Here is a 26,599-nt window from a genome sequence, read left to right on the forward strand (position 1 = left end):
TGTGTGTTAATTTGTGAAGATTATCCTGATAGACAAAATATTTTCGAATCATAAACTTTTTTTTGGTAACAGCTTATTTTCTGCAGTTATCCAAAAAGCCAATAGAAAATTCAAAATTTTTTGAGGGATGCTAAAATCTGGGTTGCCATAGAAAAATATGTCATATAGAAAAATATGTTTTCAATATGATTAAATTGCTTTATGTGATTTGTTATTGACAAAACTAAATGAAAAAGATGACACATTTTTGAGGAAGAGTTACTGGATTTGAGCTTGTTTACAGAGACTGGTGCTTTTTTCTTTCACATTTGCCACTTATTATCAAAAATCTGTGCATGAAATTACAGTTTACAGTTTATTACAGTTTGCTGGTAGAAAATGACAGAATGACAGTCACAGAATACACCAATATGTGGATTATTTTGAGGTAAAGTGTCCTTATGCTATATTTTTGCCCTTTGGCAACTAGCATAGCTTTGTAGGTAAATGCCATTTTTAATGCTACAGCCACAAAAGTTATTTGGTTTGACATTTATCAAGATTTTCTTGTAGTTTATCAGCCGTGCATGCATTTTCTGTGATGTTTTCTCAGAATAAAAGGTATGCAGAGCATATTTGTTCTCCATTTTCATCACTACTGTTCTTTTTCCCCCTCCATATCTTTAAAATATTACCCTTTTTTATAGGGAGAACACAAAGATGTTTGTGGGGTTTTATGCCAGCATGTGATTGTCTTTTAAATGCACCTCAGACATTTTGCCCAGCTAACGTAATTTAGCTTTAACCTTTTACCAATTCATTCTTTCCTGTCTGCCCTTTAAGTGTAACTCTGGCTATGATAATGCAGGGAATGAAATGCTAAATGTACATAGCATTAAATGTTCCTGAGGGAAACAGCGAGTTGTTTATATGGGCTTTTCCTCGCTTCTGGAAATGTGTTCAGCATTGTCACTGTAAATGGCCCCAGGCATTTGGCCATTACTTACAGCTCATTCTTCATCAATAATACAGAGATGTTGAATTATTCACATGCCGTTGGCCACAGGTGAGGTGGACAGCATGGGGTGACATTGAGCAGACTGTCACTTCATGCAGTGGAGGATGTTGTGAGTAAAAAACTGCTGCTCTGCTTCAGGTGTTGTGGGCATGCCTAGAATGTCAGGTGTTTTTCCCTCAGGAACCAATACAGAAAGAAATGTTATGTTATTATTAGCACCACTTGCTAGGGAAGAATTGCTACTACTATTGCTAATACTTAAGGCAACGGGTTTGTTCAGTTCATTAACTCTACTGTATGTATATTAGAAATTTTCCAAATACAATTTAATTAGTTGACACACATGAAGAATCATCTGTTTATATTTGCACTTTACAAAGATAAGTCAGCTGGGTCCGAAATAGCAATATTCCAAGAATAAAAAATCACAGTTTTTGGTCTTTTACCAATAACTACCATGCATAATATTATGAAAAGATTCAGGGAATCCAATCCAGAGAAATCTCAGTCTGTGTAGGGCAAGGCATGAAAGCTCACTTGAATGTGTATGACCTTTGAGTCCTCAGATGTCATTGTCATGTGTATAGCCATATGGGCTCAGGAGTACTTCGGAAAACTGTTGTGACTTTACACAGTCTGCCACTGCATCAATAAATGCAACTTGAATCTCTGATACTCAAGGAGAAAGCTCTAAAGCAGTTCTATTCAGAGATGCCGCTGAGTTCTCTGGACCAGATCTCAAAAACACAGTGGAAATGTTTGCTGTGCTCAGATGAGTCCACATTTCAACTTGTTTTTGGAAAAAATGAATGTCGCGTTCTCAGTCCCAAATACCAAAGGGATCATCCAGATTTTTACCAGCTACAGATGCAAAAGCAGATGTCTGTCATAGTATGGGGTACAGCAGAGCAAAGAGCATGGGTGACCTTACTATCTGTGAAAGTACCGAAGACATGGAGGCATACATTGGGATTGTACAGAGATACAGTGCCCTCTATAAGTATTAGAACAGTAAAGACAAAACTGTTCTGTTTGCAGTGGAGTCAAGAAATCTGTAAATATGATTAAAAGATGAATATTACACAAAACTACAGAATATCACATTTTATTATTGGGTGATTCAACAAAAAGATGTTTTACCAGCTAAGAAGATCACCACTTTAAAGTTTTATCTCCCTATCTGATGTGAGCATAAGTATTGGAACAGTTGCCTCACAGGTCTTTCTAAGTGTTCATCTGTGTCCTGTTTCATTAATTCTTCAGATATTAAAAGAAGGGAATATGTCTTATCAGTTATATCAATTGCTTCTGCATTCTAAGTCTAGCATTCGACGATGACACACACAAACCAGGATGAAGATGAGGAAGCCGACTCTGAAAGAAAAGCAAGCAAGTTGAATACTAAAAGGAAAGAGGAAGTCAATTAGAACTATAGGAAAAACAAAGGGCATGGAGAAATCAAGAGTTTGAAAACTACCGGCGACATCAGCAACCAGGGCCGTCGCTAGTGTGGTGAAAGGTGGTGTCGGTTATAAGGGCCCGCGGCTGAGGGGGGGCCACCAACGATCTCAACTGACTGGCTGAGGCCAGCCTAAAAAGATGCTCAAGATAGTTGACGGGCCACTGCTGCGCGTCGTCACGAAAGCTTATATTTTTCATGTGTTTTTAAGTCGTACCGCTTGTCGATTTAAACATTAAAGCATCCAAACACAAGACGCGGAAAAGTTGAACAGAGTAGCTGGTTACTCGCGCGATGTGTTCGGTGAGCACGCAGATAGAGAGAGTCGCATAACACGGACAGCGACACTGAACCGAGCTCTCTTCTGCGAAGTTCTCCTCCTGCATCTGAACAAACAAATACAAATCGCAGTTTGAACAAACAAAAAGATGTGAAAGAGTCCAATTCAGTACTCGCGGTGTTCTGGGCTCACGCAGAGAAAGGCGTCTCAAAACGCTTGAACACCAAATTTGCTTATTTTGCCCTTGTGCCGACAAATACATACAAAATATGTCAAAATATCTGCCTTGGAAATTATGCTCGAAAAAACTGTCAGTTATTTCTTAAGTGAAAGTAAACAGCTGAGGAAAAAAATGGGATGTGTATTATATTGGATGTGTTCATCGTCTCTTAAAGTGACCGAGCCTAATTTAGCTACTGGCTGCTGTAATGTTAATCCAAGAAAATGAAAATGAAAATCACTCTCTGCTCTTGACCGAATTACCAAATGATTCAGACACCAGATATAAATTTTGATATATATATATATATATATATTTTTTTTTTTTTTTTTTTTTTTTTTTTTTACTAACAGTATACAGGACACTATAATATATTTATGTAAGTGAGTATAGCAAAATTAAGTGAACTGTGACATTTTATACCCATACAGTGAACTACTAGTAAAACTGATAAAAAAATAATAATATCTATCTATCTATATAAAATTGGGACTAAAAATTATTCAGCACCTTATAAAGCACCATGTATTGCTTAAGGTTTTTTTTTTTTTGTTTGTTTGTTATTTGAATTGCTAATGCAAGCTTTTCACACCACAGTCTGAACAAAATTAAGCATTGCATGGTAATTGGTCAGCAAAGTATTCATAGTTGGTAAATATTTTCATAATAACAGTTGTCTGTAGTTTTGGTTGATTCTAATCCATTACATACATTTCTATCAAAGTTATGACATTATCAAGACAAATTTGTTCTGACACACTCTAAGTTCTTGTCATATTTTATAACCATTTTACAAGCGATAGCAAATAAACTGTAATAATGTGAGAAATGTTGAAGGTGTCCGAATAAATTTTGGTTTGATTTTATATTTCATTTTTACATTGAAGACTATCCAGTGCTATTTTACATTTAATTATTCGGTTTCTGTACCTTGACACCTACAAACTTGAAAAAAAACTTAAACATTGTGTAAATAGCACAAATAAATAAAAATAAATGAACATACAAATTAAACAATTTCAAACAGGGCCCACTGGTACAACCTTCACCGGGGCCCCGCTGACCCCAGCTACGGCCCTGTCAGCAATCAACGACGACCTGATCAGCTGAGAAAAACAACAGTAGTTGATGACAGACAAATCATAAAAGCTGTGAAAATGAATCCTAAAATACATGTCTGTAAAATCACCAACAACCTCCAGAAAGCTGGGGTGATGCTCTGTCAATCTACAGTCCACAGGAGAATTTGACACAGAGTTACAGAAGCTATACATCAAGATGCAAACCTCTGATCAGCACCAAACATAGAAAGGCAAGATTCTTCACAAATGTGAACCAGTTGAGTTTTGGAACTGAGTTGATGGACCGATAAGACTAAGTGATTTTCAATCTAAGTGATTGGAAAGCAAAAGTGTGGAGAGAAAAAAGGGAACTGCAAATGACCCTAAGCATACAACCTCATCTGTAAAGCTTGGTGGAGGTGGTGTCATGCCATGGACATGCATGGCTGTCTCTAGAACAGGACCTCTTAATTTTAATGATGACTTAATGTATAATGGGAGTAGCAGAATGAATTTGGAAGGGTACAAAATCATCTTGGCTACCAATATTCAATAAAATGCCACCAAACTCATTAGATTGCACTTCATATTGGATCAGGACAATGACCCAAAACACCCTGCCAGTTCAGTCAAGGGAAAAGAAAATGTAAAGTCTTAGATTGCCCAAATCAATCTCCAGATTTGAATCTGATTAAACATTAATTTCACCAGCTGAAGAGGAGACTAAACACAGAAACTCCCCAAAACAAGCAACAGTTGGAATTGGCTACATTAAAGGCTGGAAAAAAGACCAAGAATCTATCGATGGCTATGGGTTGCAGACTCGAGTCACTGCTCTGATAGCATGCAAGGGATCTGCAACTAAATATTAGCTTTTAATCTTTTACATCTGCCTTAAATTCAGCTGTTCCAATACGTATGCTCACATCAAATAGTGGGATGGACTCTCAAAGTGCTGACCTTTTTATTTGGTAAAACATGTATGTGTTGAAAGATCTAATAATAAAATGTGACATTCTGTAGTTCTGTCGCATATTCATCTTTAAATCATATTTGCAAATGTCTTGACTCCACAGCAGAGAAATAAATTTTGTCTTTACTGTTCCAATACTTATGGAGGGCACTGTATACTGTCATCAAGATGACATCTTTCTTGGAAAGTCCATTGTTATTAGATCAAGACAATGCCAGGTCTCATTCTGCTTGAGCTACAACAGAGTGGTTTCTTAGTCACAGAGTAAATGTGCTAGACTGGTCTGCCTGCAGTCCAGATCTGTCTCCTATTGAAAATGTATGACCAGACATGAAAAGGAGAATCAGACAAAGATGATCCCACACTGCTGAGCATCTGAAGTCTTGTATCAAGTGGGATTGAACAAAAATTGTGCCCTCAATTCCCAAAAAATTAAACATTGTAATTAAAAAGAAAGTTGATAGTGACAGTGTTATTTCTTTGCACTTCAGTCATTAACTAAAAGGTTAAAGAGAATGAGCAAATAACATATTCTTGATTTGATGGTATTTCACAAAATGTCCCAGCTTTTCTGGAAATGGGGTTTTTACAATTTTTTTCGAAATTACATTTCTTATTGAATCAACATGGTTTTGAATGAGAAAGCAGCAATCACAGTTTAAGTTTTATTTTATTATTATCACTGCTATTTGCTTTTTAACTGTCTGAAGAAATAAATAAATAAAATGTTATTCTACATCGAATCTAAATGTTTTTGTTACAGAAAAATGTACTGATACATACTATACATGTGAGAGCTTCAGCTCTCATTCAAGCATTTATACTGCCCGAATGGAACATATGGAGTGTTTTCTATCTTCCCTACCTCAGACTCTTCCTCTTATCAGAGATGTGTAGGTCTCCTTAAGTGGGCACTCACGGACTGCTGATTTTACTTGCACTACCAGTTCATTTCTCCAGGGAAAGCTTCAAAATCTTGCAACATTGCAGAAAGTTTTGAGGCATAGTAAACAGGCAGGACAGCTCCGGTTTTCAGGGTCATGCATAGTTTTACACGTCGTTACCAGCTAGCCATAATCAAAAATGTTACCTAAATAAATTACTAATGTTCTTTTCAGGCAATATTTTTTTCAATTGTAAATCCTTGACCAATATAGCAATATACAAATATTTCTAAGGTTCACAATAGCAGGCATCAAATCACTCTCAACAAGCTTTATTGTGCTTGTCTGATGGACTCTTTTTTTATTCATCTGGCCCGAGAAGGATTGGTTACTCTTTGACGTGGAGTCAGTCACAGCCATAGTGCCCAAGGGACTCTTGCTATTTGGCAATGGGAGGTATGATTCCCCCGGCCGCCTGGCGAGCTCACTGGAGTACCTCGTTCTCTCTGCTTTGGAGGACAAACCCTTTCTCATGGTTGGTTAGACTAATCACCGTGGGGACTGACTCCCCCTTCTCTTCACATTGCCTGCAGGCAGGTATCAGAAATAGGCCCTGCCAGAAAAAGCAATGGAGAGAGAGGGATGAATGTGTGAGAAAGGATTGCAGTCTCCTAGAACACAGGAGGCTGAAAGTGATACAGTGGTTACTAAGGCCCACCTCAGAGAACCCCTGAGGCAGGAACATCCACAAGCAGAATTCAGTTAATTGCCATTGTATAAAATACATTTTTATAGACAAGTGAGTCACACGAAAAATAAATCTATCACATTCCACACCAAAATTCAGAGGAAAAATTAAGAACATTAAGACTTTTGCATTGTAGATAGAGTAGAGATTTCCAAATTGACTAGTTAGTCGGTTGCCTGAATGACTAATCCAACCCAGGCTTGTTGGAAACACCTGAATCTGCCTACATTTCTGCAAAACTTTTGAGCTTCCAGCTGAAATAAACACTAGAGGCAGTATAACCAACAATTTTCTTATGGTTTCTTGTTCAGTACCTCAAAACACTTTTACCTTAGCACATGATTTGTAAACTAATACATTTTGACATTTGCATCACATAACCAGCTCCATATGGCTTTTCTGATAGTAAACTTGCTCTTTAGCTCACCCTGTACTAGCAAACACTGCACTTGGGATGCAGAGCACGCTGGTCTGAGTCTAGTGAGTCACAACAACTACACAAAAGTACTCAAAGCATTGTAGAAGTAGGCTAAAATGGCAAGGTTGCTTCAATTACTGCATTATTTTTATCTCATGTTTGTTTTCGTTAATATTATCAGGTTAGTTTAGGATAGGGATAAGTGTATGATACATTAAATTCAAATGTGGTACAGCATTAAACTTTTAGCAACACTCATCAACATAATATTTATTTTCCAAACTACTATGATATGTACAACAACCAGCATAATAAATGTTGCCACATTGGCTTTGAACTGTTTGAACAAATTTTGCCACTCACTGGGCATTTTACTTTTAAACTGCAGTGAAAAGCAATGCAATACCATTTTGCAACCATTATGTATCCAAATGCACATTATTTATCATTGTGCTGTGCTGTGTAAACCTGCATTTTCAATGGAGAAAAAAATTACACCTCATAGCGCCTCATGTGGATGCGTCAACTTCCAAGTGAAAAAGTCCAATAAACTGTAATTTGCTAATTTATGTTTCTTTGATTGAAGTGAAGAGTCAGACTATTAATAATTCATCTTCGCATAGAACCTCTAAATATGTCTTTGTAAGATGTACTATTTGTCCTCTTTATTGGAATGTCATTTTTGGAGTTTTTTTTATTTGCCAGTTACACTAATTCCCATAAACAAGCAAAAAATGGAGAGAAAGACGAGCAAATAGAGTTTGATTAAAAGCAGTTGCTCTCTAGTGGATCCTCATATACATTGGTATTCCTTTCAGGATTTTTCACTATTAGATTCCGACACTGTGCACAGAGTCAGAGATTAATAACTTCCATGTAGGCAGGGGGGTCAGGGGTGGTTGGCTAGGACAGAAGAATGAGAGAGATTAACGAGTCTGAAAAACACTGACTTCTTCGTTAAACTCTAGACAGACGTAACAAATTCACAACAGTTTGAGGAATATGGGGTTTTGTGCCGGAGTCTTGCAATTGGTGGCAATATAAGGTTTTTGATCCAAACCTGACATGATTATGGAGTATCATTAAAATTGGTTGTGTTGTGTACAACAAAAGAAGGGTTCAACACCCTATACATGATGTTTATTACTTAATAAGACAATGTAAAACAAATGAATTTCACTTAATGTGTATGGTTCTTGTTATTCTGTGGTGCTAATTATTATTGTATTTTATTAGTTTATTTTGACATAACAATAATATTTTGGTAAATATTTAAGTCAGGTAAATTTTTGATCTTCTGTCATTAATTGTAAAAACATTTGTTTAGAACAGATTTTTGTTTTTGTACTAATTTAGCATTTATACACACACACACACTCACACACACACACATATATATAAGCCAAAATAAATGGACAGAAAGAAGAGTAAATAGAGTTTGATTAAACCTGCACATACAGGTGCATCTCAATAAATTAGATTGTTGTGGAAAAGTTCATTTCAGTAATTCAACTCAAAATGTGAAACTCATGTATTAAATAAATTCAGTGCACACAGACTGAAATAGTTTTAAGTCTATGGTTATTTTAATTGTGATGATTTAGGCTCACATTTTTTGTGAATTGTTGGCCTTCTGGAGAGTATGTTAATTTACTGTACATGTACTCCTTTTGTTTTAATTACTGCTTCAATTCGGCGTGGCATTGATGTGATCAGTTTGTGGCACTGATGAGGTGGTCTGGAAGCCCAGGTTTCTTTGACAGTGACCTTCAGCTTGTCTGTATTTTTTTGGTCTCTTGTTTCTTATTTCCTCTTGACAATACCCCATAGATTCTCTTTTGCTTGACAATCCTCAAAACGATGCGGTTCTATCTGTTGGTTGTGCAACTTTTTCTTCCACACTTTTTCCTTCCACTCAACTTTCTGTTAACATGCTTGGATACAGCACTCTATATTTGTGGCTTACCCTCCTTATAAAGGGTGTCAATGATTGTCTTCTGGACAACTGTTAGATCAGCAGTCTTCCCCATGATTGTGTAGCCTAGTGAACCAAACTGAGAGACTATTTTTAAGGCTCAGGAAACCTTTGCAGATGTTTTGAGTTGATTAGCTGATTGGCATGTCACCATATTCAAGTACACTCCCTCTAATGTCACATATTTTAATATGTGCATATTTTTATAAAGACAAAGTTGAGTTTTACTCACTTATATGGAGTCTTCCCATTGTTGTCTTTATTAAACAACTGTTAAACATTCTTCAGATTACGCAGAATCTATTAACGGTGCATATTTGTGCTATCTTCTGTTTCAGACTTGACACATCCAAATATTGTGAACTTTTCACCCTATGTGCTGTCAAAGTCAGAAAGGTTGTCAGAGAAAATGTTCCCTGTAAATTATTCATCGCTTTGCATGTATCACATTTGAACTCGAGCACCGCAAATGCATTTATGGAGGTTTTTTCTGCCATTTTCCATCGTGCAACAAAAATGGTTGCAGTGTCATCTCAGCTCTTTGTCTCACCTCATCATGGATGTTCCATATGCATATTGACAATGAAAGGTTGCATATGATTATTATTCAGCTGGGTCTATAAAGAAGTTTATACAGATGGCACATGCTATAAAATACAGTATGTCCTTTACGCTCCTCAAGCCGATGTTTATGGCAGGTGGCTTGCAAAGCAGAAGGTCAGGCATAATGAAAGTATTAAGCATATGCATTCAAACATGAGCAAACTTTAAACTCTGAACAAAGAGAAGTAGTAGTATTCCATCTGTTAACTCACTAGGCATTAATGAGAGAGTTTACCTAAAACTCAGTATTCTTCCTTGTGATGTTTGTAGGACTCTGTGGAACACAAAGTTCTAGTCGCTCTTTTCCCTGCAGTTATAATAAATGGCAACTGGGTTCAAAGCTCAAAGTCATATATTACAATACACACTATGGCTTTATGTTGAGAAAATGTCCATATTCACTGCTATTTTTCCCATCCAGTGAGCTGTTAGCAGTAGCAAACCTGACTTTTTATTCAGTGAGACTCAATGGAGGCTTAATCAGTTGAATTAAATAATCAGATCAGACAGATTTATGAACAAATCATTCAGATTTGTTGAAAAGATCTGACTCAAAAGTAACATTTAACAAAATGAAAAACTCTGCTTCTCTCATGAACTCTTATAAACATGACTATATGCATGAGAATTAGTATGGAAGTCAACATTTTTTGTGAAAAACTACTTTAGTCATTTACTGTAAGACTTGAAATCAAGTTGATAAGTCACATGTACTGCTTTTAAGATACTTTATGGTGCTTTTACACTGGCCAAGAACAGGGGTGTCAAACTCAGTTCCTGGAGGACCGAAGACCTGCAGAGTTTTGTTCCAACCCTGCTCCAACACACAAAGCATGTAGTTTTAAAGTAAGCCTGAAGGACTTGATTAGTTGGATCAGGTGTGTTTAATTAGGGTTGCATCTAAACTCTGCAGGGTTCCGGCCTTCCAGGAACTGAGTTTGACACGCCTGGCCTAAAAGCTTGAAAGCCTCAGCCTCCATTTATTGTAATTGCATGGAAAACTTTTCTTTTGTGTTGATGGCGTCTATGATGGCTTTATTTTTTGGGGCAAACTGTCAATTTTTTAATGGAAGACATCTAGGAGTACATGCCGAGGATTTCTTGCTTTAAGGCTTGTTTAATCACTCTGTTTCTTTCTCTTTTTTCCCTTTCATCCCTGTTCCTCCATCTCTCCTCTCCCTTTCATGATCTCAGAGGCGGCAACGAAAAACAAAGTGAAAGGTGAGTTACCGTCTCTGTCTTTGCAGCTGGATGATTTATGTTGAACACAACTCCCAATAAACAATGTGGCGTTCACCTCCCTCTTATCTCCCATAGGAGCTTTGGATGCATTTACATTGTCTCTGTCTGTGAGAAAGCAAATCCGGAACCTTTGATAAATTGGGCATAGAAATATCCATTATGAGCTGAATCCGCTCTACAGGCTTCCTGGGTTTACAGCGAACTTGTGCTACGTGGTTAGGAGAAAGATGCCATTGTTGGACATACAGGTTATGACCACCATTGCTGATGCATTGTACAGCTTAGGTGGAAACGTTTTGTCTTGGGTAGGTTAAACTCTCTAAACAGATGGCCAGTTTAGAATTTTTCAGTTTTGTTTTATTTCAGCTAAAAAAACTGTGTCTTATTCACAAAACATCCACAATACAGTTTAACCAGGTGCTAAATGCACTGTAATAATGCTGTAGCATATTTAAATAAAGTTATTATGATTTCCTTCAGTGCAGACATGCCTCCTTTCAATAAAGGTCTGTAAATTATTCGTATTATAGAAGGCACTTTATTCTCAAAACTCAGTGCTGTTTGCTTAAAGCAATTAACGTTTCCACTCACAGAAAGTAGGAGGCAAAGTGAATTTCATTTAAAAGAGAGTTTGTATATATTTCGTATCGATCATGACAGCAGTTATTCATCCAATGAAGATCCAATGATGGAGAAGAGCATATATCCAGCTATCCGGTGGAGTCAAATGTACCTTTTTAAGGACTGATTCAGATGTCTAAATCGCTTTTTCAGATTGAGGTAGTCTGCCATGTCGTCCGCAGGCTAGCACTTAAAATCGATGCAAATTACATTTCGCTTTCATTTTATGATAGTGCTGGTGTTGATAATTGATTTTCATAATTTATCTAATGAATTGGGTGCCAAACAAGGCAATTAAGTGTTTAGCGTTAAAAGAGCTTTGAAGCATTCATAATCTTTAATAATCTAGACCGTTAACATGAAGTTGTTAGCAAATTATAACTAGAAAATCGAGGCGCATACCTACAGTAACTCATATATTCTAATCCAGGTTTTTTTCTGAGGTACACCAAAGTGGACTGGAGATTTGAGATATCTATTCCTGGTGTGGGGTCATAAAACAATGCTAGATCCAGACCAAGGCTGTGTTTATTTGATCTCGAGAGTTCTCCTGTGGACCAAGGCCACAACATCAAGACTTAAAATTGTAGTAAATGTATTTTCCACCAAAGAAATGTTTCTAACAATTATCAGGAGAGGTAGCTGAGAGAATACAGTGTATGATAAACGTCCCTAGGTTACGTATGTAACCATGGTTCCCCGGGTGAATGAGACATTGCGTCTCAAAACGTTTCCATGCAGCTCAAGTTCCTGAAAGGGAAATAGACTTAGATGCACTGATAACAAAAAGCAATTGCAGTTACGTTAAACTTTTTATCAGTTTTTTACTAAAGCAATGCATAGGCTACACAGTTCCTCCAGATGAATCTCTAAAGCTGACTTTAAAACTCACAAACTCACTTACAGGTGCATCTAAAAAAATAGAATATCATGGAAAAGGTCTTTATTTTTTGTCATTTAATTAAAAAAAGCTAACTTTCTCATATTCTAGATTCATTGCACACAAACTGAAATATTTCAAAAGGTTTTTTTTTTTTTAATACTGATGGTTACAACCTACAGCTTGGGGGGGAAATCAGTATCTTGGAAAATTTGAATATTCCAGATGTAGTTTGTTTATTATTAGTTTGATTAATTTTGAGTATAAATACTGGGTACAGCTTGGGCTAGTTTAGAACATGCAACCACAATTATGGGAAAGACTACTGACTTGACAGTTGTCCAGAAGGCAATCATCAACACCGTCCACAAGGAGTGCTGTATCAAAATATATTCATAGAAAGTTGACTGGAAGGAAAAAATTGTGGTAGGAAAAGAGGCACAAGCAACAGGGATGACCACAGAAAATTGTCAGGAAAAGTCGATTCAAGAACTTGGGAGAGCTTCACAAGGAGTGGACTTAAGTTAGCGCATCAAGATTCACCACACTCAGATGTTTTCAGGAAAAGGGCTACAGCTGTCACATTCCTATAACCAAGCCACTCCTGAACCAGAAAAAAACGTCAGAAGCATTTCACCTGGGTAGGGAGAAAAAGAACTGGACTGTTGCTCAGTGGTCCAAAGTTCTCTTTTCAGATGAAAGTAAATTTAGCATTTAATTTGGAAATCAAGGTCTGGAGTCTGGAGGAAGACTGGAGAGGCACAGCATCCAAAGTGCAGTGTGAAGTTTCCTAAGTCAGTGATAATTTTGGTTGCCGTGACGTCTGCTGGTGTTGGTCCATTGTGTTTTATCAAGTCTAGAGTCAATGCAGCCATCTACCAGGAGATTTTAGAGCGCTCTATGCTTCCATCTGCTGACAAGCTTTATGGAGATGCTGATATCCTTTTGCACCAGGATTTTAGCACCTGCCCACAGAGCCAAACCCACTTCCAAGTGGTTTACTAACCATTATATTACTGTGCTTGATTGGCCAGCCAACTCACCTGACCTGAGCCTCCCAGAGAATAGATGGGGTATGGTGAAGAGGAAGATAAGTAACATCTGGCAAACAATATAGAGTATTTACAAATGTATTGTTATTTATTAATATTGCCATTACATTTTTACGTTAATTAACAAGCTCTTAATTACTGCATTATCTTGTGTCAAGATGTTTTAAAGATTTGTTAATAGTACCTGCAAAATAGCCTAAACAATGCCTAAATAGCCTTTTGGCTATTGGATAACATCATTTTTCTTAACCCGCTTGGCTCAACATCAAAATGCTGACCCTCTATCATAAGGATTGTACACTCTTGGTCTAGGTGATGTTAATTTATTTTATAAATGGAGCAAGTAGATAAAGTTGTTTACCAATTCCAAAGACTTTTCTTCTGTCGAATAACATGCACTGATGAATCACACACAATAACTTAAGTTTTAAGAAAATTCATTGGGCAATTTTGGTTTCATATTGACTTCAAAAGGGTTGTATGAGATCAAGCTGCCATTTTGTATGTCATAAGTTTGTTTTTCTTACATATTTCAAATGATCCAGGTAATAGAGCTGTAAGTTTAATCCCAATAGTACCTGACTGTTGCTGCAATATCATACTGCTCTGTTTTAAGTGTTTTAAGCTTTTCCATTAGCATTCAGAGCTGTTCTCTGGTCTCGATGTATTTTGGTGTGTCACTCTCTCTTTAAGAGAAAATTTTTACATTTTAATGGCTTTTTCTTCAGATGTTAATGGCGTCTGCTAATGTGGAAACACAGTGCTGTATAACAATACTTTAAAGTGACAGTACACCCCAAAATTAAAATTCTGCCTTCAAGTCATTCCATTAGTTTTTTAAGTGTATTTCCGTTAAATGACTATTCATATTACTGTATGGATGGTCACTTTTAGTGAGCATGGACAAAACAACCAAACGAGTTAAACTTCGATAGTTCAGAGAGAGCTTACTATTTTTAAGATTAATTTTGGTAAAACTGTACACTTTTTCCCCTTAATTGTGTGGTTGTTGATTTTCAAAACAGTTTTTTTGGAAAACATTCATTCATTCTATTTCTCACAGGAATAATCACAATACATCAGACTATTGTGGCTTGCTTTAGCAACAGCTGTTTACCGGTAACATGGAAAATTGTGCACATTTGTGTCTATCTTCAAACACTTTCATAACATCCTGTCTATCCTAAATTATTAGGACACAGCATCACAAGTGACACAATGTATGTCGGAGCAGAGAAAACATGATTGCTTTATCATTTTGAGCATGTGGATCCTGTTCTAAAGCTGCAAAGAATCAGGCCTATTTTTGATGAATCAATAACAGGGATTGATTCACTCTACAATAATCATAGACAAGAGTAATCCAGTCTCCGCTCTTATAATAATTACCTATAGATTTTCTAAATTGAATCTCAAAAGGCTACCATAATGAGAAAGACAACGAACAGAAGGACACCATGAGATTATATGTGAAGAGTTTTTTTCATAATTGTGTTCCAGTATCCATTGCTTTCAAGTGCTTTCATGCAAGTTCATACCTAGAATCCATCATATTTATATAACACACAGATGAATATCCCATGGCACATAATGTACTTATAGACTTGATGTTGTAGAATGTTATAGTGGTCCTCCAGCTGTGGAATATGCCATCATTATACAATGTATATGTTAAAAGTTTACGGACATCTTGGTGATGATTTGGCAATAAATACTTATGATACTATGTTGGGTCACCACATCATTTCTAATGGACTTCTATCTCCTCTCCATCTATCAGCTTTTAAACTCCATTGAAGTTAGGATAAGTGTAATTCTGTATTGTTCAGACCTCTTCCTGAGTTGTTAATGAACATGAGGCTGCTTTGTAGGAAGCAAAAGACACAGCAAGGTTTTAATGAGCCCCTAATGCATCTGTCTTCATCAAAAAAGCTGGAGACTCAAAACTGGAATGTCCCCAGAGAAACCGTCAGCTCAGCATTTGCTCTACATGTGCTTTCCAATTTAACTAAGAATTTGCCATTGTACGTGAAAGAGTGGCCTGAAAAATTACGCCATCTCTTCTTCTCTAGGGATATGACTAGACCCTTCGATCCCATTGTAGACCGCCACAACAAAAGGGCCTCCAGTCCTAATTAAATATATTCATCTTCAGCCCACACTATAAGACTTACTCCCCAAGCATCTTAACGAATAAGCCATGGTTACTTTCATGGTCAGCCAATTAATTAAAATATGTGATGTTGCTGTATGTTCAGTGATTAAAAATTAGGTTATGTGATGTTGCTGTATGTTCAGTGATTAAAAATCAGGTTGTCAACTTGGTCGTCTATGTCCCTGTAGTTTCGATGTTCTCCTTCTATTCCTCAGTGAACATTTGGACTTTGCTAGTCAAAATTATCAGTATTTCCATACCAAATAGATTTTTACAAATGCATAATGATACTCAGGAATGCAAAACATATAAAAAAGGGTGGAAAAAAGATTTTAGATACACTCTTAAAAATAAAGGTGCTTCATGATGCCTTAGAAGAACCTTTTTGTCTAAACCTTTTTTCAGTTTGTATTTTGGTCATTTCGATCCATTTTGATTTTTTCATGAAAATGCTATTAATGTTATCAAATTTGCATTGGACTAAAACTTGCTTCCTTTTTTCACACAGGATATAACAATTTTCCACAAAAAACAAAAACAACAAAAAAATTTTTCCAATCAAAAATGTCCAGCCTTTTAAATATTTCTTATAAATATTTTGTACATTATTGTTACCAAATATTGTATTCAGTTTCAACTTTTTTTTTTCTTTTTCAGTTAGCACAGGTTTTGTATTTCTTTTTGGAACTGATTTCTGATTGAACTGATTGTTAATCTGAGTTTATGCAGTGAATGTTGCCATAATTATCGTCAAATAATGCTTTACTCACTCAAATACTGAGGTGCATTCAGATCAATAAGGTCTAGGACTACAGCCAATGAACTGAAAGAAAACAAGTCGACTGAATTCAGGATTTGATGATAATATAGCATAACGAGAGATTTACAAGCAATAAAGAGCCAGTCATGTTTAACCAGGAACAAATTAAGTAAAGGATTTTCAGCACAGCACAAGGGTTAAAATTTTATTTTTGTTAGATCTATGGGACTATATATATTTATGTACTGTAACAGTCATTGACTAGCAAAAGGATTCCTATTTCCCAAAAGGAGGTTTTTTTAACTTTAATTAATCTCAGTAGTGTTCTCTATGCAGTGAAGTAGTGTGTGCATTTGGCAGGTTTGTGTATCATCTGAGGCCCAAGTTTGAGTCTGTCAAAAGAGAACATGTTTTTGACTAAACGATTTGATTTTGACTTGACCGTTTGCACATGTTGGTGTTTAGTTTTGAGATTGTGTTTGTGTTTGTGAGAAAATCGTGAATTGTTTCATGATTTGTGTGTTAGCAATCGAGAAAAACTTTAAGTGAAAAAAAAAATGGCCAGGTAAAAAAACGAGAAAGTTTCTGTTGAAAACATGTGCATGTTCTAGTATTGCAATATTTATAAGGTAGAAAGAGTAGCAATTGCAAGATTATATTTTATGTAATTTCATCACGTTGCAAGTTCTCAACCAATAATTTGGGATGTTTTTTGGTGCATTTAGACCATTTGATCATGTTTTGCATGTGTGTGTGCCGGCGCACATGTATTAATACCGAAATGAAGCCTTGCATGAAAGCTAATTCATCCTCACTCTCATTACCTCAGCATGGTGGCTCTTTCACGAGTAATGAATTTTAATTTTCCCGTGCCCAGCAAAGGTTGACAGACATACCAATCACACAGCATTCAAAATGATATTACCTCGCGCATTAGTTGTCATTTAATCTTCTGCCAGCTTAAAGCCACAGACTCACTGTGAAAGGAGAAGTGATCTGATAAGCATGTTTTTCATTCTAAAGGCACCAATCTTAAGTGCACTCAGGAAAAAATAAAAATAATAGCTGTTCGGACGTTTTGTTTTTCAGTAGCTGTCTTTTGATCTGGGAGAAATATGTGCTAGAAATACCTTGACGCATCTGTCTTAGACTCCTGCTGTGACCCTGTATATTGTATGTACAGTAATATTATAGGTCTTACTAGTCTGGAGACAATGCCACTGCTTTCTGCTCCCATAAATTTCCAAATCAGTTTTAATCTTTAATCCCAACAAATTCATGTAAAGAATTGCTTTACATACAATTTACACACATTCATTTTGAGTTTATGCTGAGGACAAATGGATACATGATCCTGATTTTCTCCTTAATTACATTTTTCTAAAAACCAAATGATTTGCAATCCATATTTTTTATGACTTAACATTTTTTTTGGTTGGGGGGGGGGGGGGGGGTAATATGTAATAAAACCGAAATATTTATATAAATAATTTATTTAAATGTATTTATACGCAATGTGAATATTATTGTATTGAGCAGCACATTCCAGGGCCCAGTTTATGGTGGGGCCCCTCTCTGACCACAACAGTAGACAAAGGTTTGTCACATTTTGGTTGGATCTTGGTGGACTTACATAAGGAAATGGTCCAGCGCCATCAGATAAAGATGCTAGGACAGCAGCCAGACACCACTTATAGAGGCCAAGAAGAAGACAGACCTCTGGTACCATGTCCGGGAAGGAAGGGACTTCTCATTGATCAAAATACAGTTTATGGACTTTAACCACCTAGAGACTAATTCCTAAGTTTTGGCCTGTGACTGCTACAAAAGTTCCTTAGGACCTCTGGATGCAGCAGCAGTGGGTGAAACAAAAGAAAACACATTGATCCAGCCGAATCCATTCATAACTATTGTAAGGGAAACAGGTCGATTTAGCTCAAAGGGAATCATTTAAGATTTTAAAGGGAATTATAACAGAATCACTGTTTCACAGCTGATTACTGAGATGCCCTGCGATTCACTGAACGAGCCGTTTAACATCAAATCTGCGCTGGATATTAATATCCAAAGTATAGTGAAAACACTATCAATTAGCACAGTAACAAGATCGGCAGTTTAAGACATTAACTTGTAAGCACAAAACACAAGATACTTCTCTTTCTCAATATGAATAAGGTTTTATTAGATAAATCTAAGACATATAAACTAATCTAACACATGAACACACGCACTCACACATTCACACAAGATGCAGGAAGATCGAAAGTTAGGGAAAGATGAGTTTAAGAGAATGGAAATGTGGAATCCCAAGTTTACAGCAATACCTTAAATTGCATAGACATGAACAGCCATCAATCACTTAATTAACCCTCGCATTGAGTTCCCCAATGAGGTTAGAATTATATTAGATACACCAGTAAAGGTCACAGTCTGGAGGTAAAGTTACTTGCGTCTCCTGTGAAAAGGGAGTCCCCTTTGTTGTCGTTGAAAGGGGTATCCCGATGTCGCTGATTGGCTGGAAGTTCAGTAGTCGTTGAAGTGACATCTTGGGAAGCCCGTGGTTGGGCGTTGGCTGAAGATGCAGAGTTGTGTGGCTGGTTGAAGTTGAACTCGACGTTACAAAACTTAACTCAGAACACGAAACTCTCAAACGGAAAAGAAAAGAAGTAATGTTTGACGAGACTAGGTGGTGTTTCTTCTCATCGTGGCTAAGTAGCAGCAGGCGTGCAGGCTGGAACCGCGCTCAAAGAACAGTGATGACTAACAGCATGGCTAAAAGCTAAAGCTAAGAAGCAAAGCTAAAAGCTAAAAGCAGGCATGACTAGTAGCAGAAGCAAAGCTAACAACTAAAAGCAGGCATGACTAGTAGCAGAAGCAAAGCTAACAACTAAAAGCAAGATTTTGTGGTGTCCTAAGTATTTAAACTGGCCTGTTGTTCACACCTCAAATGTTGTCTTGACCAATCAGATATTGTCTTGGCTCGGGGGTATCATAAATCATATGTTTTCTTACCAAGCATGTGGTCCGAATTTTCCCGCTCTTGCAGAGTCTAATTTTGGACATGATTCCTATAACAAGTAGGGTGACCACACGTCCTGCGTAGCGCGTGCGCGCACAGCGTTTGAAGCCCAATTCATGCGTCCCGCAAATTGAGACTGTGTCACGCAAAATCAATGCTTGCTCAAAAAAAGTTGATGGCTCTATATCCTCGAGCCCCAGGCAGCCAAACCAACATTACTTGACAGTTCAGCACGCTACTGCGAGAGCGGGAGCGAGCGAGTTTGAATGAGAGATGAAGTTTACATCTTTATTATTTCTGTTTTAACGTTTTTCCTACATTATTTATATTAAAATATGTTATGTAGGCAATAACTCAGTTTACTATTTGACTAATTTACTGAGGTGGCATCGTTATTAACTTACAAAAATGATAATTTGGTGGATAATTTACATTTTTCCCTTAATAACAAGTAGTGTATTCCGATGTAAAATTAACAGTCGCCTGTGGATGCTCAACAACCATCTTATCTGAGCTCAAAACGCTGCTTGAGCAAGTGTCAAGATACTAAAAGTAATAAATAGCCTACATAATTATGAACGTTTATGTGTGTTTATTTTTGTTCTCAGTAGCCTACGTTATTTTAATAGCAATTAATGATTATGAACATAAAAGCATTACAATATATATATATATATATATATATATATATATATATATATATATATATATATTATTACTATATACTATCGATGAAACCACAAAGCTGAGGCGGGAGGTATGTATAACTGCAATATAAAGTAATTTTGAGTATAATTGCTATTAGTATTATTTTCTAAAATTAGGTAGATGTAATATAAAAGTACACATGGCAATGTTTTTGCAACAGCTCCAAGTCTCACGCACAGTGTAGGTTATACGTCACTGTCCGAATCCGTTCACTTATTTATTTATTCACTCCTTCCTGATATAGTGAACTCAACTGCCATGCACTATATAGGGATTAGTGAATGAGTGAATTCCCTTCCCTTGAGTCGTGATGTCAGACTTCTTTTTTTACTTTTCCTGTGGTGTTGAGCAACTACAATTCATTTTAATCCTATAATTTTATATTATAATTTATTTAAAGTGAATAAATTGTAATGAAAAATTAATAAAATAGCTAAAGTAAATCGTAAGTGGAAGTGCATCTGTCAATTCTGTCATGAGCATACATCAGCAATTACACATGTTTAGGGGAATAGGGCATTATTAATATACCATGTAAGGTGGTATGTGCTAGAAATGGGTAAACCACTATCAGTGAGTCTGCCCATGGGGTGTCCCACATTGTCCCTCAGAAACGTACCCCTTGTCCCCCCTTGGGCTTATTAGCAGGTGGTCACCCTAATAACAAGAATATGATACATTTGACAAATAACTGATGGTCAGGACTATTTCAAGCAAGCAGATTCGATTACATAGATACTAGACATGAATATGTATCCTTAAGCTATCCCATAGTTATTAAAAGACATACACAATAAGTGATTATAACATGATAGTCAAATGTGTGGGTTACATATAAATGAATATGGAGTCAAGCGATGGACTGATATTCATTTAGAAGTCATTTTGCAGTTCATTTTGGTCCATATATATGTACAAAAGACAGTTCTTTTTCTAACTTCGCTCGGTGTTTCACTACGCGTCAGGGCAAGCCGTGAAAAGGGCTAACTACCCTGTGAACCATCAATCGGACTAACGTGTTGTGACGAGTCTTCGAATCACTCCTTCTCTCTCCAGCCATCATGTCGACAGTCATTACCCCCGCCAAGGGGAATTGAGTCGAAGAAGGAACCCGCACCCCGCCCGTGTCCATCATCATGTGGAGCAACCATCTCGGGCAGGGATCCCCATCCCATGTGCATCGTGTGCATGGGCGCTAAGCACGCTCAAACGTTGCTTGCGGACCCACAAACGTGCGTTCACTGTGCGTCATTTCCGGTTAAAATTTTAGAGAGAAGGCTGAGAGTGGCGGTGGCTAGCCAGCAGGACCCATGTCTGGCTGGAGCCATCGCGAAAACTAAGGCTAACGATCATCAGTGAGCTACCACGACGAGCTGGGCTGAGATGATGGAAGCCGAATCCCCGGATATGCCTCCTCGGTTCGATGGCCTTCTCGCACACGAGGAGGAGGAGCCGGGAGACGAGGACGCAGAGGGCGATGCTAACTCTGACCTCCTCGACTTGGACATGGACGAAGAAGAGGAGGAAGACAACGCTCTCTTCCCTGTCCAGCAGTCGAGACCTCCTAGCGCGACTGACACTGGCTCTCAGGCAGACAGTAACCTGCACGAGGTATGCAAGCGAGCCGCGGCAAAACTGGGCCTAGCGTGGCCCGCGGCCCAGGATTCAGAAGGAGCAGAGAGGGACCTTTATGACGGGAAAAGGCTTCCGCCTGCTCAAACCACAACGAGACAACTCCTACCCGCCGTGCCGGCGTGCATGAAGGAGATGTCCCCCCATTGGGGTAGCCCCTTTAAGAGCAAGCTCCCGACCAAGGGATGCTCTAAACTTGAGATCCAAGGGATGGGAGAGCTGGGGCTGGCTGGACCCCCAGCGATAGAGTCTTCAGTGGCCTATCACCTCCATCTGAATCGCCGATCTATTTCTGCCTCTTCACAAATTTCACTGCCGAACAAAATGGAGACTTTGGACAATTAGATACGGGAGTGCCGAACCCAGCTCTCTGGGACGAGATATGTGTGGTAAACGACCTAATTCTCCGCTCTTCTCGTGGCGCGGTTCAGGGCTGTGGCCGTGTTATGGGCTTGGCCGTTTCGGGTGAGAGAGCGTTATGGCTGAACCTGTCTGGATTAAGCGACGCTCAAAAAGCTGAGGTGATGGACGCTGCGTTCGACCCAACTAAGGGCCTTTTCGGACCAGCTCTAGAGAAAATGAGAGAAACCAGCACCCTCAGGAAACAGGAGGACGAGGCTTTTAACCTCTGTTTACCGCGCAAGCAAACACCGCGGCCACCCTCTCAGCCAGCACGGCAAGGCTTTGCAGCAGCCGCTGCGGCGAGAGGAAGACAGACGGGAGCTAGGAGTGTGAGACCGCCATGGGGATACAGGTTTCATTTGCCATGAAACCACCCAGATTCAATGGTATAATAGCCTCAGTGGCCGAGGGAGAATCAGCTCGCGTCCTGACGGCCGAGATAGACACTCTTTTAGACAAACGAGCCATCAGAGTAGTGCCAAAGGAAGTGAGCTGTCAGGGCTTTTATTCCCGTTACTTTGTGATCCCAAAGAAGGAGAGCACATTTCTGCGCCCAATTCTAGATCTCTGTGTGTTAAACAAGCACCTACGGAAATATTCATTCAAAATGTTGACACACAAAACACTTTCATCCACCCGCCAGAACGACTGGTTTGTGACGATCGATCTGTCAGACGCGTATTTTCACATAGATGTTTACCCGTCTCACAGGAAGTATCTCAGGTTTGCATTTTCGAGGCACTGCTTACGAATTTCAGACGATGCCCTTTGGTCTGTCTCTAGCACCAAGAGTATTCAGCAAATGTGTGCAAGCAGCACTTTTCCCGTTGAGAAAAAAGGGGATAAGAATACTGTCGTACATAGACGATTATCTGATCTGCGCCTTGTCGAAAGAGCAAGCAATCAAAGACGCAGACATGGTGTTATTGCATCTCGACAGCTTGGGATTCAGAATAAACATGGAAAAGAGCCGCTTAGAGCCAGCTCAGCACACAGAATATCTAGGACTCAGTATAAACTCCCTCTCTTATCGAGTCACTCTGACAGAGAGGAGGATCGCGTCATTCACTCAGTGTCTCTCCCGTTTTCAGACGGGGAAAATTGTCCCGTACAGACTGTGCCTACGAATGCTGGGTTTAATGGCTTCAGTGATATCTGTAGTACGGCTGGGACTACTAATAATGAGAGACTTTCAGCGCTGGGTCGCGCATCTGCATCTGTGTTCTCGGCGTCATCTCAGCAGACAGGTGAGAGTGACTTATGCGTGCGTCAGAACGCTCAGACATTGGGAAAGCCCCGCGACCCTCAGATTGGGGATTCCCTTGGGGGCAGTGTCGTCAAGAGTCACTATGACGACGGACGCATCATTAAAGGGCTGGGGAGCGACGCTGATGGGCAGAGCTGTGAACGATGTTTGGCCTTATCAGGTGATTCACAAACACATAAATTACTTGGAATTGTTTGCAGTGTTTCTAGCGCTGAAACATTTTCTGAGCTTCATCAGGGGTCAGCATGTTTTAGTGAAAACAGACAATTCCACAGTGGTTGCTTATATCAACCGACAGGGAGGCACACGCTCTCTTCAGCTGCACCAGCTGGCAGTGTTTCTAGCACTGAAACATTTTCTGAGCTTCATCAGGGGTCAGCATGTTTTAGTGAAAACAGACAATTCCACAGTGGTTGCTTATATCAACCGACAGGGAGGCACACGCTCTCTTCAGCTGCACCAGCTGGTAAAAGAGCTGATTGTGTGGTGCGACATAAGGCTTTTATCCATCAGGGCAACCCATGTTGCAGGGATATTGAACAGGGGGGTGGATTTATTGTCCAGAGGAAATCCTCTGTATGGGGAGTGGAAGCTTCTTCCTCAGGTGGTGAAGCAGATATGGCAGAGATAAGGCCAGGCGGTCGTAGATCTCTTCGCCTCGCAGGAAAACGCTCAATGTCCTCTGTACTTCTCTCTGGCAGACGGAAATGCACCATTGGGTGTGGATGCTTTAGCCCACCCATGGCCAAATGTCCTGCTGTATGCATTTCCCCCTCTGAGCCTGATTTCACCCACTCTAGCCAGGGTGAGGGAAATGGGATTGTCGCTGATACTGGTAGCCCCACGTTGGCCATCCACACCTTGGGTGGCCGAGATAGTTCAACTACTATCGGGTCAGCCGTGGCCCCTCCCTCCCCGGAGGGACCTCCTGTCTCAAGCAGGGAGGGGAAATCTACCATCCTCACCCAGACAGGATAGCTCTCTGGGCCTGGCCCGTGAGAGGTGGAATTTAAATGCAGCAGGCCTGCCCCCATCAGTCATACACACTATACAGAGTGCAAGAGCCTCTTCCACTCGTTCACTGTATAGTAATAAATGGCGAGTCTTTGAAGGATGGTGTGGACGGAGTCATATTGTCCCTTTTAAATGTTCAGTGAGGGACATATTATGTTTCCTGCAGGATCTGCTAGATAAAGGGAAAGCTTTTTCTACGATAAAGGTATACTTAGCGGCTATATCTGCTTTTCATGTGGGTTTTGGTGACAAGACAGCAGGTCAGCACCCTTTAATAAGTTGATTTATGAAGGGGGCTTGACGTAAGAGGCCAGTGGCCAGGCGAATGGTCCCATTGTGGGATTTGTCTACAGTCTTAGAGGCCCTTTCTCAACACCCTTTTGAGCCGTTGGAAGCTATAGGGTTAAAGCTTCTCTCTCTTAAGACTACTGTTAGCGCTGGTATCAGCTAAGAGGGTGAGTGACTTACAGGCGCTGTCGGTCAGCCCGTCTTGTCTGCAGTTTTCTACAGGGTTGACAAGGGTTTCCTTTCGCCCTAACCCTGCTTTCGTACCTAAAGTAGTGGATTCGTCATATAGATGTCAGACTACGGATCTTGGAGCTTTTCACCCTCCTCCGTTCTCTTCTCCGGAGGATAGAAGGTTTAATGCCTTGTGTCCTGTACGGGCACTTCGTGTGTACGTAGAAAGGACAGCAGGTTTCAGGAAAAATGATCAGCTGTTTGTGTCATGGGCTACTCCTCACAAAGGGAAGCCATTGTCACATCAGCGACTGTCCCATTGGATTGTAGAAGCTATTTTCTTAGCATATGAATGCAGAGGTTCCCAACCTCCCGAGGGCTTAAGGGCCCACTCCATGGCGACGTCATAGGGCTTACTTAGGGGCGTTTCGGTCCAGGAGATCTGTGCTGCAGCAAGCTGGGCCACACCACACACTTTTGTGCGATTTTATAGACTGAATGTGTCTGAGCCATCCTTAGCTCATACAGTGTTAGGAGCCAGCACGTCAAGTCTCATATGATTGGTATAGCGTACGTTGCAATCCGGGAGTGGTCTATATCTCCCATAGTGAAACACCGAGCGAAGTTAGAAAAAGAACGATGGGTTACTTAACGTAATCCCGGGTTCTTTGATAATAGAGTGAGGTGTTTCACCAACACTTCCCTCCTTGCATAGGAACGGGAAGAAATCTCTCTTAATGACTTTGTAGGGGTCAGAGTGAGGTGTTTCACTATGGGGAATCGATTTGGGCGTGACTAACTACGGAAGCTCCTACGCCACCACGTCTGTCTTTGACAGACAGGTCGACCTGAGACCAGGCTCCGCCCCCACCTATATTATTCAGGTCGACCTGTCTGTCAAAGACAGACGTGGTGGCGTAGGAGCTTCCGTAGTTAGTCACGCCCAAAGCGATTCCCCATAGTGAAACACCTCACTCTGTTATCAAAGAACCCGGGATTACGTTAAGTAACCCATCGTTTCTTTGCCATTCTCTTGACAAAGATTTCTGTGGAGACCAGAGGTTCAAAGGCCCCTCCCCCTTAGGAATTTCAGTCTGGTTCTGCTAGGTGGGGGGAAGTCAAAAGATCTTGTATAGTACTCTCATGGGTTTACACGTGATGTCCAGCGTTGCCTATCAGTTACAAACAACAAATTTGAAATTGTCAATAATTGTTCCTAGTGGTGTTAATGTTGAAAGCTGTTCTGTGAAAGCGTTGGTTGGTTGATTATCTTGCTTGGGACTTGTGGCACAGAATGTTTTATGACTTCCTGTTGCCTTACTGAGGAATTCGGCTCGTGTTTCAACCACAGCACTGATCGATTCTTTAATTTGTCTGGTTAGAGTCATTTCTGCTACACTATGTTTTAAAACCTTAAAACTGGTGCAAACTACAACACATCCATCTTTTACTTATTCACAGAAATAAGTATTCTCAGTGACAGCGATGTTTAGTGCAACATCTCACTCAATCTCGGCTGTCAATGGACAAATGAATGCATACATGGCAGTTCAATCTTTTTCTATCATGTTTGGACTTAATGTGTTCGTATTAAGTATTGTGATTGTAGTTTGGAAAGTGAGGAATCCATTAAAATTTTAGTGACACTTTTCTAACTTTGTGTTTGGACTATGCAAATAAGTTACACAACAGGGAAGAAGGGAGGGCCAGACTTTTACCCCTGACGAAAACGAGACGATGACGAGATGATAATAAAGTCACTCTCCAATC

General features: G+C 39.3%; 1 protein-coding gene across 5 annotated transcripts in view; it reads left to right on the top strand.

Annotated features, from left to right (window-relative positions):
• LOC132122930 (cell adhesion molecule 2-like) overlaps positions 1-26,599 on the top strand; it is a 282,211-nt gene that overhangs the window by 175,483 nt on the left and 80,129 nt on the right. For all 5 annotated transcript variants that reach the window (XM_059533443.1, XM_059533446.1, XM_059533445.1 and 2 more), the window contains exon 2: positions 10,813-10,839. In XM_059533443.1, the coding sequence (XP_059389426.1) occupies positions 10,813-10,839 (27 nt within the window). The remainder of the gene's footprint in view (positions 1-10,812; positions 10,840-26,599) is intronic.

This window comes from Carassius carassius, chromosome 41 (genome assembly GCF_963082965.1).
Source record: "Carassius carassius chromosome 41, fCarCar2.1, whole genome shotgun sequence".
Classification (NCBI taxonomy): Eukaryota; Metazoa; Chordata; class Actinopteri; order Cypriniformes; family Cyprinidae; genus Carassius; species Carassius carassius.